This window comes from Alligator sinensis, unplaced genomic scaffold (assembly GCF_000455745.1).
Source record: "Alligator sinensis unplaced genomic scaffold, ASM45574v1 scaffold277_1, whole genome shotgun sequence".
In the NCBI taxonomy this organism is placed as follows: domain Eukaryota; kingdom Metazoa; phylum Chordata; order Crocodylia; family Alligatoridae; genus Alligator; species Alligator sinensis.
Genome location: NW_005841899.1, coordinates 2,068,558 through 2,084,234, shown reverse-complemented (window position 1 = coordinate 2,084,234; position 15,677 = coordinate 2,068,558). Strand labels below are relative to the sequence as shown.

General features: G+C 43.0%; 1 protein-coding gene across 1 annotated transcript in view; it reads left to right on the top strand.

Annotated features, from left to right (window-relative positions):
* TMEM163 (transmembrane protein 163) overlaps positions 1–15,677 on the top strand; it is a 225,187-nt gene that overhangs the window by 105,040 nt on the left and 104,470 nt on the right. Inside the window, exons 4-5 of the mRNA XM_025197586.1 lie at positions 5,901–5,944; positions 7,465–7,556. Coding sequence (XP_025053371.1) covers positions 5,901–5,944; positions 7,465–7,556 — 136 coding nt within the window. The remainder of the gene's footprint in view (positions 1–5,900; positions 5,945–7,464; positions 7,557–15,677) is intronic.

Below are 15,677 nucleotides of genomic sequence, written 5' to 3'. Positions count from 1 at the left end.
CTGCTGAAGGTGGGGTATGCTGGCACTTGGTAGGAAGGGGCCACGAGCATCATGAGCCACCTGAGCCCTGGCTGTTCAACTAGGGTGAAGGGCTGGCTATCCAGAGCAAGCATCTCCCTGATGCTCTGGGTGATCTTGCTCGCCTTTGCAACGTTCCCCACTGTGTGCCCACCTTTTTCCCACTGGTCCAGAGTGGCCTGCCTGTGCTTTGGGGGGATGGGGGCTTTGGATTGAGGGGGGGACTTCTTTTTGGGCACACTCCCACTGATGCCAGCCTGAGGAGAAGCAAGGGCAAGGGGGTGGTGCCTGTGGAGATACATTAGCATCCTCATGGTGCTGTAGTGTTTTTCCTCCTTGCCCCAGCTAGTCTTACATTGGCAGTGCAGGCAGATAGCATACCTGGGATCATCTGCCACCTCAAAATGATCCCACACCACACTACCCCCTTTGCTTTTGGGGTGTGGGTGCAGATCCTGCCTGATCTCCCCTCAGCAGGCAGAGGTGCAACAACAGGAGGAGCTGAGTCAACTGAGCCACTTGCCTCCACAACCTGTACCTCAGCCTCCTCTGAAGTGCCTTCCAGGGAAGGAGACCTGGCTCTAGGGGAACTTGGAGGGGAGCACAAACTCAGTTTCATCCTCGGACCCCAGACTTTCTTTTGCTAGGGCGCTCAGGTCCCCTGCTTCCAGATCCAGATCCTCCTCTGGCACTGGAAGGCTCAGGCTGGGAACTTTAATGTGGGTGGAGGAGAGTGTCATGCTGGTGGTGGTGGGGGTTATTATTATGGGTGGTGTTATTGGAGGGGGTGCAGATGCAGGCCCTGGTCCCACCTCCTTGCTGCCACCAGCACCAGAAGCCTCATGCCTTCTAGTACTAGGGAAGAGGGTGCATCTAAGTTTAGTGGGGGAGGGAGGAGGGAACTTACAGCTCTCCCTCTGCCCCCTCTCCCTTTCTGGCCAGAAGAACTGGCACCTGCCTTTCCAGCACGCTTCATATTTTGTGTGCTGGAAAAAGATTTGTATCTGTGTCTGCATGAGTGCGTGTGTAATAAATGTATCTGTATTGAGTGCTTTCCAGGCAAAGCGCTGCATTCTTTTTGTTTGGGGGAGGAGGGGGATAAAAAGAACAAATAACAGGATTTTGGGGAAGGGCAGGCAAGAGTAAATAGGAAAGGATTAATGGCAGTGGCTACAACTTGGTAGTAAGGCACTACCAAACTGCAAGCCAAGCTTACAGTTGCTGCTGTCTGCTGCTGCTCCAGGCACTCACAGATGCAGCTGCAAAATGTCATGCAGCACTTCACAAACAGCCTTTCTATGGTGCTTCTCTGTGCCTCCCCCAGAGCATTGGGATTGGAAGGGACCTCGGGGACAGATGGTTGTCACTGGTCAGCTACAGATGTCAATATCAGAGCAGTCCTTCCCCCCCCCTACAAGCTTGCCTCCGAAACAGCTCTGAAACATCCAAAACGTTTTGGATCACCCGTTTTGTTTTGAGCCCTGCTTTTTGTTTTGGATTTGGTGTTTCGGCCATAGAAACGTCCGAATCCAAAACGAAATGAAACATCAGTCGAAATTTCACACAGCCTTATAAAATAGGTGTAGACATACACATATAGTGTGTGTGTGTGTGTGTGTGTGTTGTTTTTTTTGTATTCAGCACTGGCGATGTATTCACTGGTGTACAATATACAATGTTTGGCCTGAAGATCTTCAGACACCCAAGAAAGGGCCCCCAAAAGCATTCCTTTGTGAGGACATCATCCTAGATTTCACTTCTTGTACTAGTTACAAATTCACTTTTAAGAGAAGCGTGGTATAAATTGGTTTCAAATCTGGATCATGGTGAGAAGAAAATGCCTCTGTGATCAGATAGATTAGGAAGATAACTCCATATATAGGGACAGAATGGATGCATACAGATTGGAAAATGGGAGTGAGAGAAAAAAAATAGCATTTGGTTATGCAGTATGAACACATGGACAAATAAGATGTATGTATGTATGTATGTATATCTGCTCATATTTTGCTTGTGCAGCCTTAGTACTTCTTTATGGATATAACAATCTACAATTGGGTAAATCCATTAAATGAGGAGGTGTAAGAGGATGGTATCTGTTGTCTAGTGTGATATCTCAGTTTTGCATCCAGAACAGTACATGTCAGTTCCGCTTGTCAAGTCTAGCTGTCATTTAGAGATCCTGCCCAAGTAATATAACTTCTGCTTTCAGTTTGCAAGTGAAAGATAGCTTGCAGAGCAGGACATCGTGACTCAAAAATTAGGGATGGGTCTAAACAAATAACCACAAACTGAAGACTCCTTCACTTAAAAACAGTAAAACAAAAAAACCCTCACCTGAATGTAGAAATGAATTACATGGCTGGCCATTTAATTTTATAAAGGTGCTGAAACCAGATTCTTGGATCTGTAAACTTCAGGAATGCTCATAACTGGAACTGTATCTTAGGCTTATACTAAAAATAAAGTACTATTTATTTAGTTTCCAGATGAACAAAAATCACCACAGAATTGCAGTTCATATTTAGTGGGAGGAACAGTTAAACCACATCTCCATTGCAGAGCAAACTGGTTTTACAGCTCTCAGAATAGTTTTCTTTCCCAAACAATCCAGAAAATTCTTTTCTTCCTGTGGAGGGAATTAAATGATGTCAGTTTAAAAAAGGAACGTAAGCCTTTTAAGCGTTCACTTTATTTGGAGCAATCGCACAGATTAGAACTCTCGTTTCTGGAGTTTGGTCAAATAGGGCCGATTAAATTAATTGTACTTTTATGTTGTAGACCTAAGAGAATACAGAGGTTGTACAGACAAGAAAACAAAGGCTGTCCAAATGCTGCAAGATCTGGTTTATGAACTGGATGCTTCAAATTAGCTTGCAGGGCCTGTTGTAGGTCAGAATCTGATAAAATGGTTATTTTACAGTGGACTTCTCCAACAGTTGCCCACTTCTTCCTCAAGTAAATCATTCCACAACAGCTAATCTGCTTTAACTATTCTTTTTCCTCTCTCAGGATGATACCCTTCATTCTCAGGTTATTCCGATGGCTTGTGTGTGTGTGTGTGTGTGTGTACACCAAAAGCTTTGTTATCCGGTATCCATGGGGAATGTGGGGTGCCAGATAACAAAATATGCCTGTTACCTGAGAGGCCCGAACAGGTGTCTTTGTCTGTTCAGACTGCTGCCTCTCCTGCGGGCCCCGAGGAACAGGGAGGCAAGCCCCATGCAGGTTGCTATGCCCTGGGCCGTGAGGGCTTGACAAAACCGGAAGTGCCATGGTGGGCACTCCCAGTTTCGCTTTTACCTTACAAGCCGGCGTGCCAGTTAATAGACCATTCTGGCTTGCAAGGTGCCAGATAATGCAGGTTTTACTGTGCGTGCGTGTGTGCGTGCGTGCGTGTGTGTGTATGCAGTATTCACAACTAAAATATTAGAGGTGCCTGTAAAGCTCTTTAGTTGGAAAATTTTAATGGACGTGTTGATTTAATGGAATCAAAGTGATTAATGAAAACATGTCAGTTTCATCAAAACTTTTGATGGAAGCATAACAGGAAGGAAGTCTGCCCTGTTTGGGTCTTCTGCTTGCCCAGCCTCTACTCAGCTGATTGTTGGGGAGGATGCCCAGCCCCAAGGGTGTGCCGCATTCCACCTGGTGGTGTTCCAAGGGGTGCTCAGCATCCTGGGCTACCTAAGTCCCTAGCAGAAAGCAAGCCAGGAAGCTGAGGAGCTTGCTTAGCAGCTTGGAGTCTTCTGGCCAGTTCTGTTTTGGTTCTTCTGAAATAGTGTTTAAAAAGTTTCTGGGCTGCTGCCAATTTTGCCTTTCTGACTTTTTTTTTTTCTATTAGGAATAAAAACTCTAGAAATGTGAAATGTTCTTGGGAATGAAATTCTGGTTTTCATCCAGCTGTACTTAAAACCTCATCTAATATGCAGTGTTGTCAGAAACATGGTGCCCTCAATGCCAGGTTGAAGTAGTGGTCCGGTACTATTTTGGAAGAAAGAGTAATGCCTATTGGCTCATCACCAGGGATCAGGGTTTTCTGTTTCCCATGGAAAAATGACACCCCCCCCCCCAATGGGTTTACCTTTTTAACTGAGAAAAATGTGAATTTCTCATTTAAACAGAAAAACACACAGATTTTGCTCTTTTGCAAAGAGCTCTCTGCAGGCTGGCAGAGTTCCAGACTGCAAGGGGCTGGGGGGAGCAGGAGGAGGGCGATCAAGCAGAGGGTGCCACGTGCACACGTACACATGCACATGGCTGCCAAGCAGCCTGGAGAGCAGCTCCCCGCAGGCAATTCTGATGGAGGATGGGGGAATTGAGGCCCCAGTAGAAAGGGAGGGAGGGAGTTGGACAGGGCGGGGGCTGGGGCTGCTGTTGCTACCCAGCTGCAGCAGTGCATGGGGCTTGAGGCCTTGTCAGGCTGCAGGGCTCCAGTGGGGAGGGGGATGGAGCCACAGGGGACTCGTCTGGGCTGGGTGGGGGGTTGGCTCCCCTCTGCTGTGTACACTTCCAGGGGGGTAGGATGGGCACGTGCCCCCAGATCTGTGCACAGGGTGGGAGTGGGGCAGGCTGCCCGCTGCAAACTTGTGCTCTCTGCCCTGCTGCCCTGCCGCAGGTCTTCCGTGACCCAGTGAGCGGGACTCGTCATGGCAAGGCAGAGCAGGGATGGGCAGGGAAGATTCTTGCCACAGCAGCCCTGTGCCCCTTTTCCAGGCATCCACTGTCTGGTTGGCAGCAGCGGGGGTGGCAGTGCAGAGCTGTGTCCCTCACTGCTGCTGGGTGGGCAGGGGGTGCCTTGCCAGGCGAGCGTATGGCTTGCAATGGCAAGGAGCTTCCTCATCCAGCCTGCTCTGCCCTGTTGGGCTGGGTCCCATCCACTTCGCTGTGGACACCCTGGGGTGAGGGCACAGGCCAGGGAGCCCAAGCCTGCAGCGGAGAGCTTGCATCTGCCCCGCCACCCCCCCTGACAGGGTGTACTCTGGCCATGCCACCGGTAGGGGAGGGGAGCTGAGCTTCATACTCCACTTTGCTGCTGCCTTCAGTGGGCAACAGCTGGAGCTCATGTGCTGCTGCAGGGGGCAGGGAGCTGTGGACCTGGGTCCTTGACTCTGTAGCCCTGGCAGCTGGGAGCCACCTCTGGCAGGACTGGAGGAGGCGGGGGTCTGCAGGTGGGGAGTGAGGGACACCAGCAGGGCCAGGGGGCTATGGGGGAGGAGTGAGAGGCATGAGCAGGGCTGGAAGGCTATGGCTTGGGAGTGAGGGGCCTGGACCTGTGTCCTGGTGAGCAAAGGGGGCAGGGGGAGCTCTGATTTTCCATGATAATAAAGCCCAATATCATATACCAAAATTTATAAGTATTTAGAATTTATTTTATTACAGTGATTGAGACACTGCTGGGCTTCCAAATTGTTTTAAATTTGTAAATATATCAATAGAACATTGATCAGTTGATACGTGTGTGTGTGTGTGTGTGTGTGTGTGTGTGTGTGTATATATATATATATATATATATATATATATAGTGGCATTTCATTTTAGTTGCAGATTTTGGGGGTTTTATTAGAGAATGTACGGTTTTCTTTTAATCAGAGAATTTGTAATTTTTTAAACAGAGAAAACCAGGATCCCTGCTCACCATGCCTTTTGCTGTAGTGCAAGGCTTTTCTTGCCGAAGTTTGTCAACCAGGTCATTTCTTATGAGAACCAAAAGAAGCTCAGCCTTCCTGTTACAACCTGATTTTGCAATAAACTAACACTCTAATGTGTTTTTATGTACTTGTGCATTTTTCCTTTTTTTTCCAAAATGTAGTCCTTCAAGACAGAAGAAAATATCCAAGAGAAGATTTACAGTTATGCTAAATATGTTCTTTCTTTTATAGCTGTCTCCATAATGAGGTACAGTGCATCATCTTTTGGATTTGCTGTAAGTACTTTTATAAATACGCTTTATAGCATCATGTTCCACTCTTCTTGTTTCAACTGTGACCACTAGTATTCTTGTCTAGGTTCCTGGCCAATGAATGTGCCGAGCATGGTGGAATAAAATCAGTGACTGATTAGAGAAATACTTGAGCAAATGTTATCTTAGAAATGATAAATACAAAATTTGATGGTCTGTTTTAATAGTCTATTTTTGCTAGGAATGTAATGTGCGGTAATATCTACACATAGATCTTACACTGATAGATATTGTAGAAAAAACCAAGATGGATATACACCAGTATTTGGTTTCTGCAGTACATTCAGTCTTTATTCAGGCTTTGATCTGATGTCCAGAATTCATTTCTGAAACTTGATATGAAATCTTATCCCCACTAAAGTCCATTGCAAAATTTCCATTGACTTCCATGGGGCCAGGATTATGATATTACTACATCTTATAAACAGTACTAGTTGTCAATAAAAAGGTAAACAATATTTTTTTCAGGAGAGATTATCAGTAGAGCTAATTATTTCTAATTAAATGGAAAGTAACTTGAAAGTCCAGCCTTTTTCATATTTTCACATAAATTTGAAAGTAGCAGTATTTTATGAAAATTTTGTTGTCTGCATCTGAATTATTGCAGTGATAGAGATCCATTTCTGAGCAGAGATGGTATCGCAACAAAAACGTACAAAAAATATACAATAAAATCTCTGTTATCTGGTACTTTACCAACCAGAATACTCTATTAACCAGAGTTTCTGGCCAGACGGCCAGACATGGGGGCGGGGGGAGAGCTCTCATGCAGTGGCCACCACCCACCACCCTGTGCTGCTGTTGCTTCTCCGAATGTGGCTGCTACCACCCCCCCCGTCCCTCCCCTCCCCTCCCCTCCCCCGCCACCCAGCTCCATGTTATCTGAAAACCCTTCCGGGTTATTTCAGATAACCAGATTTTTTACATAACTGGCAATCCCCTTATCCCAGGGATGCCAGATAACAGAGATTTTACTGAATTTATGTACTGAAAATGGGGGTATAGTTATTTTGCTGAAGATGCAGCATAAAGTAAAATTTAAAAATTTATATTTGCAAAGTTGCCTTGCCAAGTTTTCTTAAACAAAAACAAGAAATTCAAAGAAAAATGTATGGATAATTAGACTGCTTGAAAATAACGGTTATTCCTTTTAGAATTAATGTGTTAAGGAATATATTAGTGTTTTAGGTATTAATGCTGATTACAAGATTTTTTTGGCTAGCAGTTCTTCACAATGGTGGATTACAGACATAAGACGTAAAGCTCTTAATTCCTTGATTGACTGGTTCAGCTCTAATGTACGCTAGTATATAATAATACACAGTAAAAAGCTGAAGTTCATTTTAATGAATGTAAATCCAGCTTTCATTAAAATGATTTCTTGGAGATGCTTTGTCCCCTGGAAGTGGAATTATAAATTCATTGCTGTAAGTACAGTATACTGTAATAGTCTAAAAAAGCAAATGACTTTATATCGTTTTCAGTTTGATGCTACCCTGGATGTTTTGTCATCAGCAATAGTACTGTGGCGTTACAGCAATGCAGCGGCTGTGCATTCTGCACACAGAGAATACATGTAAGTATATTTAATTCTTCTTAGCTTTGATAGGAGACTGAAGAGCTTTTGCAGTCAAACCATGATGCTTTAATTTCTAATACACTGACAAAGACAAATTCTAACATGCCAAATAAATATTAGTTCCTTATTTTCAGTCAATCTGTGGTCCTAAACTTTCATTCTGTGTTCAAACAAATCTCCCCTGTGCTTTAGATCCTTGTTTTTATTCTTTTAAGAGGATAACAATAAACAGTTTGTGCATTTCTTTTTGAACAATCAATATTACCATAAATGATCTGTAACTGCACCCTGTGTTGAATTCCTAAATATATTTACATTTCATCTTCTTGTCTCACACTAAGCTGAATGTCTGGTATTAGATGCTTGCATTATACTTGTGTTTTCCTTGGCAAAATTGAGGCCAGCTTTTTCAAAATGTTGAGTGCTTCTTGTTTCGTGAAGAGCACTGTCAGATCTCCTGGACCTTTTAAGAAGCTGATATAACTGGACATCTGACAAAATGAGGCCTGGGGTAGCCAAAAGAGAGTACATAGATAATCTGTTTAATATAGCAACTATGACCTACTCCAGTAGTCTTCAATACATGACATTTTGGGGGGGGGAAAGTCTGTGAAAGGCTAAAGTGACCACTGATTCATAAAAGTCTGCACCCATTTAAACCATGACTAAATTTAGCTCACTGAAATGGAGCAAAGCAAACTATTTTACACATGCAGTATTCTAGAACAGGGGCATGTATGTGGTTTTTTTGGTGATTTATTTGAAAACAGGAGAAAATGATTTTTGGTCAGATTATTTTTTTTTGTACATTTTTTTTATCTCCTCCTCTTTTCTTATCCTAAATGCCTGAGCCTGTAGGAAAAGGAAAAAAGAAAGAAATTAAATTAACCTTTCACAGGGCATTTTATCTCGCTGTAAATCACTCTTCAATTTCTTTTTCCCTTCCCATATGCTATGTATTCCCGTTTGTTTTTCATTGTCTCAAATGAAATTTGGCACAGGAAATCAGAGAGCCTGAGATCTTATTGCTTTTGAAATCTTCAGATGAAAAGTCTTAGACAGGAACTGAATATTTATTATTATTTGTCTCCAGGTATCATCTCCAGAAATATATGAATAAAATTAATTTTCCTGCACAAATTTGGACTTATTACCCATACTTTGTCTGCATATCTTGGTTTTATGGGAATCCTTTGGGGTTCCTGTCAGCATTTAATTAACATATTTAAGCAGACCTCTTTTGCTAGATTATTCCAGAGTGAATTTACTGTACCTTATAAAGTGTTTTTATAAAATCAGTAAAGCCCAATTAAAAAAAAAATAGAGCCACCATCTCATGATGGTCAAACTGTGGAAGTTAACGGCAAAATGGCAAATATGCTTCACTTGTTTTTTTAATGCTCACTTTTAATTTGCTTTCTGTAACCCCTATTTTTAAAATAAAGCTGAATTAATAGATGGAATCATTGGCCATATATCTTCTAGAGTAAGTTATCTAAGGTTATATAAAGGCATCAGTATTAAACAAAAGAACCTGACCATATCTTGAGGACTTTTTCATTGTCTGGCTAATCTAGTTATCTCTGTGCTTTTACACAATATCATCTATTTCTGGCAGAGAATCATTATATTCCAGCCATGTGGAGAGGCAGTTGCATCTGTAATTCACAAAGACAGTTCTTATGGTGCCAGGTTCTCCTGGGAGGAACATCTCTAATTTCCTTTTGTGCTTAATCAGCCTCTTGGTTGAAAGAGTATGTGTGAAGTGTTTTTTCCTTCACTCTGGGAAGTGTGTGACCCCTGCAGGCTGCTTACTGATCTTGTAAATCATCTTTGTATCACGCACATGTATAACTGCTTGTTCCTTGACAATTCAGGAAAGGAGTAGCAACTGTTGTGTTTTTTTTCATATGTTAATGGACAAATGGGGAAATCTGCATCCTGACTCATGCTAAGGTACCCTTCCTGATCGTTCATGTCCTTACCCTTTGAGGGATGTTGGAAACTCATATTAGAGTTCAAGTCATGCTGCATACTATCCATGTTTAAGCATGCCTAGTCATGCTTTCAGCATAGGGGCAACTTCCCCATGCAACACGTCTTTGACTGCTTTGGATTTTGGCTTTCTTACACGTACAGAGAGTCTGAAGTCAGCAGTGCTGTTTATCTAAAATGAGCAAGATTGGGTTCCTTATGATAAAACATTTTTTAGTAGCTCCATCCATTCTTTTGTGATTGCCTTAACTAGGGTGTGCCAGGGAGCTGATCGGAAGCCATCCTTCTGATTGACTTCCAGAAAGCCTGTGATATCATACATAGAGAAAGTCTGTGGACCATGTTAGCTGAATTCCCAACAAACTAATTGAATGCACTGAAGTTTCTATGCCTGAATCAAGACACAGAATTAGCACCTATGGAAGTAAATTGGACCTCTTCCCAACTGGAACCAGATTGAGATGGTCTGTCTCTGATCCTATTCAACCTGGCACTGGAAAAAGGAATGAAGAGCATAAATAACATGAGTATACAACTAACAGATGAAGTACAGAAAAATGAGCTACAAGTGAACGTGGATAAAACATGATATCTGCTGGGAAACAGGACAGTAGTAAATCAGGGGCTTCACGTAACAATAAGCAGCACAAATTTTAAGCAGCTGCCCCACTTAAAATATTTAGGCTCTATCATAGCACAGTATGATAATATAAAGGAAGAATGGAAGTCGGAAGTAGAGCCTACTTTGCAATGCACAAGCTCCTGTCATCCAAGCTCATCCCAAGGAAAACTAAGTTTCAAGATTATAAAACCATAGTCAGGCCATGTATAACCTATGGTAGTCAAACCTGGGTTTTCTCACAAGTGAACAAGACATTAGTAGAGCTTTTAAAGGAACGTTTTACAGAAAATCTTTGGTACACAGAATAATTACCATAACACAAGAATGGTGCATAAGAACCAATAATGAGTTATATCAATTGTGTAGAGACCCAACTCTGAGACGGGAAATTAGAGTACAGTGACTACAGTGGCTGCACCACATTGAAAAAACGGAAGCAATCTGGACACCAGAGAAAGTGCTCCTCAAGGTGCCAGAGTGGAGAAGACCATCTGAATGACCATGACCAAGGCGAAGATGGTTAGATGATATAACATTAGACTTACAGAATTAAATGTGCACAACTAGAGGATGAGGGCACACAATGGATGGGAATGGATGAATATAGTAAAGGCAGCCAAGGACCTCTAGGATCGATAGTGCTATTTATTTATTTTTTAATTTTTATTATTGAGTTCATAATAATAAATTATGAATCCAGAAGTCTAGAGTTTGAAATCCAGAAAGTCTAAAGTCCAGAAATATAGGCAGATAAGGCCAGATAAAAGCAAATTCTAGAAATGTTAATACATTCTAGGACAGAGCACAAGGCTCCCCAGCAGACACAATCGGGACCTGGTATTTGAATGCTATTTACTGGGGCAGATTCTACTATCAGTTTAACCTGTGCAGTATCAGTTTCCTTCAGTGTAGTTGCTATGTTTAAAACAAGCATTAGAATTTGAGTTTGGTTCAGGGGGTTTACATTTAAGTGCTTTTCCTTGTTATCTCTTTCCTACAATAGTCACTAACAGAAGACAAGAAAAATCTTTTACTAATAGCAGTTTGTTATGCAGATGAATAGAAATGGATACTGCGCATCAGGGGCGACGTGTAGGGGGTGTATGCGGGTGAATGTGCACCCCCTACGCATGGCGGTTCACAGTGTTGGTGACACCTGTGGGCAGTCGCTGCTTGCCACCCCACCGCCGGCACTGCTGGTGGCATCTGCGGGCAGTCCCTGTTCACCCTGTGGTCAGTGCTCGCCACCCCTTCCCTCCACCGCCGACAGTGCCGGAGGCATCTATCTGCAGGAGTTCCCTGCTCTCCACTGCCAGGCTCCTGCCGCCGCTGGTGCAGCTGTGCCCCCCCAGCCGCTGGGGACACGCACTGTTTGTGCTGCACATAGAAACAGAAAGTTAGGGTTGGGGGACCTCAGGAGGTCATCTAGTCTAATCCCCTGCTCAAAGCAGGACTATCCTCAACTAGATCATCTCAGCCAACGATTTATCTACCCAGGTCTTAAAAACCTCTAAGGTTGGAGATTCCATAACCTCTCTGGGTAGCTTTATTACCCTCCTAGTGAGAGAGTTTTTCCTATATCTAACCCAGGGGCGGGCAATTATTTTGGGCGGGCGGAGGGCTACTTCCTGAGTTTTGGCAAGCCATCGAGGGCTGCGTGACAGTCAGGCAGGGGCCCTGTGGACCAGATAGAGTGGCTTGGCGGGCTGCATCTGGCCTGCAGGCCACATTTTGCCCACCCCTGATCTAACCTAAACTTCCCTTGCTGCAATTTGAGACCATTGTTCTTTGTTCCGTCATCTGCCACCACTGAGAACAGTCCAGGTTCGTTGTCTTTGTAACTACCCTTCAGGTAGTTGAAGGCTGTTACTAAATCCCCACCCCCAGTCTTCTCTTTGCTGGTTCACACATAATATCTATATTATATGTTATCCCTTACCTGATGAATTTACTTTTTTTTTTTTTTTAAGAATATAAATGGCCTGATAAACTGGAGGTTGCAAGTGGTCCTGCTTAATGCTACTTTAATAAATTATCATTTATTTTTCCCTGTGTCATCATAAAAAGAAATGGATGGACTATGTACCTAGTAAATTATAATTGCAGTTTTACAAGGTATTTTCTAACTGTACCATGTGACTTTGAAAGCATGATGAATACCTACATAAATCGGGCATTTCCAAACAGATTAAATCTATAAGACTCTAACCCATGAGCCACTAATAAGTTCGTGATTTGATACATTTTGGATGAAAAAACATTTTGCCGTTGGTGCAATTTACCAATCAAATGAAATAATGTAGAAGTTCATCAATAAGCTTATATATGTCTATGTATATTAGAAGATTAATTGAAGAAAGGATAGAGCTTGAGGAGACAGGCACTGGAAAAGGCTGGGAAAAAAATATTACAATTATTCTGAGGACAAGATTCATGAGCTCTTGATTTTGCTCAGCATGACCTGCTGAGCTGCATATAAATGTACAGAGAAAATTAGACTTGCTGAACAAGCCACTGAAAAAGCAAAAGATCAGGAAAGCCAAGGTAGAAAAGAGAGCTGAAATAACTAGGTTTCCTAGAAAATAGTGGTGAATCATCTGAATAAAATGAAAAAATGGACCATTGAAATCATTGACAGAAGAGTTTTTGCAATTCGATGGTTTATCTTAATCAGGGGACAAGGTAAGAGAAGGGAATAGGTCTGAATGTACCTAACCAAACTTTTGAAGGATCCTAGATCTAAGAGGGAATAGGACCTGTAAGTCATCCATTTAGAATTAATTCCAAAGTGCTTTCCAGTGCTGCATTCAGACTACTTTTTTCAATGATTTTACCATTTCCTCTTCCATTTCTTCTACTATCTCACAGATCCCACCACCTGGAATATCTTCTCCTCTTCTAATTTCTTAGATTAACCTTTATATATGTATAAAGGATCCTCTGTTGTAATATATTTAAATCCATCAGTCCCTCAGGACAATCTCCATGATCCCTCTCATACAACCTACATCCCACCTTTTCAGCAATTCATGTGTATTGGCATTAGGATAATAGGCTTTATCTTGCAAAATGGTGGGTGCCCTCTACTTCAGTAGATTTAAATTTACACAGAAGATGCTTTGCATCTCTCAGAATCACACCCAGTGCTAGTTATCATCCAGGAACATTTTCTCCCTTTTAAATGGAAACTCACTAAGCACAGGATAGTAAAAATATCATTACCACTGGCTGCCTGTGTATTATAGCCAAGAGCAGCTCCATGGCTGTCATGATAAAAGGATTTACTTTCATTGCTGTGCCTACGGACTTAATATCATATTGTGCAACACCTGTTAAAAAAGACATACACCTAAGGTATGCCACGCTTGAATCATGGTATGCTTGGTAAGATGCAGCAAAAGTTTGTGTAGGCACTGTAGGCAGGACGACACCATGTGAATTTGTGCAACACTCAGGTGCCTGTCAGATTGAGGTCATGCTGTAGACCTTTGGATCTCTCTGACTGTCTTAGAATGAACTACTGGGTTCAGAAGATTCCCCGTGCTTGAACAAAGGACGTACTCACGGTTGTTCTCACCCTTGCAAAGCTTTATTTAAGGATACTCGCAGAGGCAGGCAATAGGACAGAGCAGAAAGGATGATCACTTCACATCGGTTCTAGGCGGCAGCGGCCGCCCCGCATAGTTCCCCTGGCTCCGGAGTGTCCTGATCCTGGGGATACGATAGCCTGCGCCGGGCTCTGCGCAAGATCTCTTGCCAGAGTGGAGGAACTTCCTGTAACTTAAGAATGTACATCTTATATAGTCTGGAGTAAATAACGTTATCTCGAACTAGGGATTTGGTTATCTCAAGCTAAGAATTTGGGGATGAGTTGTGATCCACACACCTGGTGTTTACCATATTCCGCTGTATTACAACAGTCTACTATCTAGGTTCATGGTTTGGTCACGCTTCCAGAGCAAAAAGCTATGTGCTGTTTCACTAGCCTGCTATAGAGTCAGCGTACAAAACTCTCGCTATGAGCATTAAGCAAAGCCCTTACTATTACACTGACCATCCTGGTTTTTGATGCTGATGCTAGTTTGTTTGTAAAGCAAAATTCTGACTTTTAGTTCATTTTTTATTATGAAGCACTGCCAATGGGTTCTGTTCATAAACATAAAAAAAAATCTTCATCCAGAAAACTGCAGTTATCATGCAAACTGTTTTCATATGACTAAGAGCTAAGAACAACAGGTGGGAAAGTTTTGTACAATACAGGCAAACGACTGTATCAGTAAATACTATGCAGAAGTAGGCAAGCTAAGCCAGTGATACGTACATGTACATTTGTCCAGTACTTAAACTTAATGCTTCTTTTGAGGTTGAAAAAGTTTGGCTCTGGACTCCTCCTACAGGACCTACTAATTTTTGATTGTCTTTTCTTCCATTTACCATTAGAAAGTCTTGGGGGGAAGAAGGCAGCTTGGGAGCTTGAAATCTTCTGCGTTTCTAATGTTTGTGGGTTGTCTACTTCCCATCAACAACCAGTTTCTTTCAGAGGAGGTTTGTTAGTAAGGCTCCACTCCATTTGCTATTTTTCTTCTACCTTTGGCACTGATATATGGCCCCATTACCATAGAGTCTGCACTGCACAGTGTTATATCTGTCTTCACAACACGCTTTTGAGAGAGTCCCCATTTTGCAGATGAGAAGTAAAGGCAAAAATGAATCAATTGACTGAGGTTTCAGAGCATGGGGAACTGGCCCTGGCAGTGCCAAGGCAGGGAATTGGAAATCTCCTGGCTTCATGGCTAGTACCTGGACCATCCTTTTTTTCTCCTCTGTACTTCCATCTCTTAGTTCTAGCACACTCCTCTGCTGTAATACATATCGGGATATGCCACAATCTAGTTTGTCTCTAATCTTTTTTCCAAAGAATTTAATACAAAATTCTTGAGAATCATCTTTCATAGTTTCATAGTAGCTAGGGTCAGGAGGGACCTGAACAGATCATCTAGCCTGACCCCCTGCCACAGGCAGGAATGAATGCTGGGTTCACAAGACCCCAGACAGGTGATCGTCCAACCTCCTCTTGAATTTGCCCAAGGTAGGGGCGAGGACCACTTCCCTGGGAAGTTGGTTCCAGATTTTGGCCACCCTAACCGTAAAATATTGCCTCCTGATCTCTAACCTAAACCTGTTCTCCATCAGCTTATGACCATTGTTCCTTGTCACCCCAGGTGGTGCTTGGGAGAAAAGGGCTCTACCTATTTGCTGATGATCTCCCTTGATGAGTTTCTGGCAGCCACCAGGTCCCCGCTCAACCTCCTCTTGCCGAGGCTGAACAGGTTCAGGTCCCTCAGTCTCTCCTCGTAGGGCCTGTCCTGCTGCCCTCTCACCAAGTGGGCGGCCCTCCTCTGAACCCTCTCCAGGCTGGCCGCATCCTTTTTAAAAAGCAGCGCCCAGTACTGAATGCAGCACTCTAACTGCGTCCTGACCAAAGTCGCATAGAGGGGGAG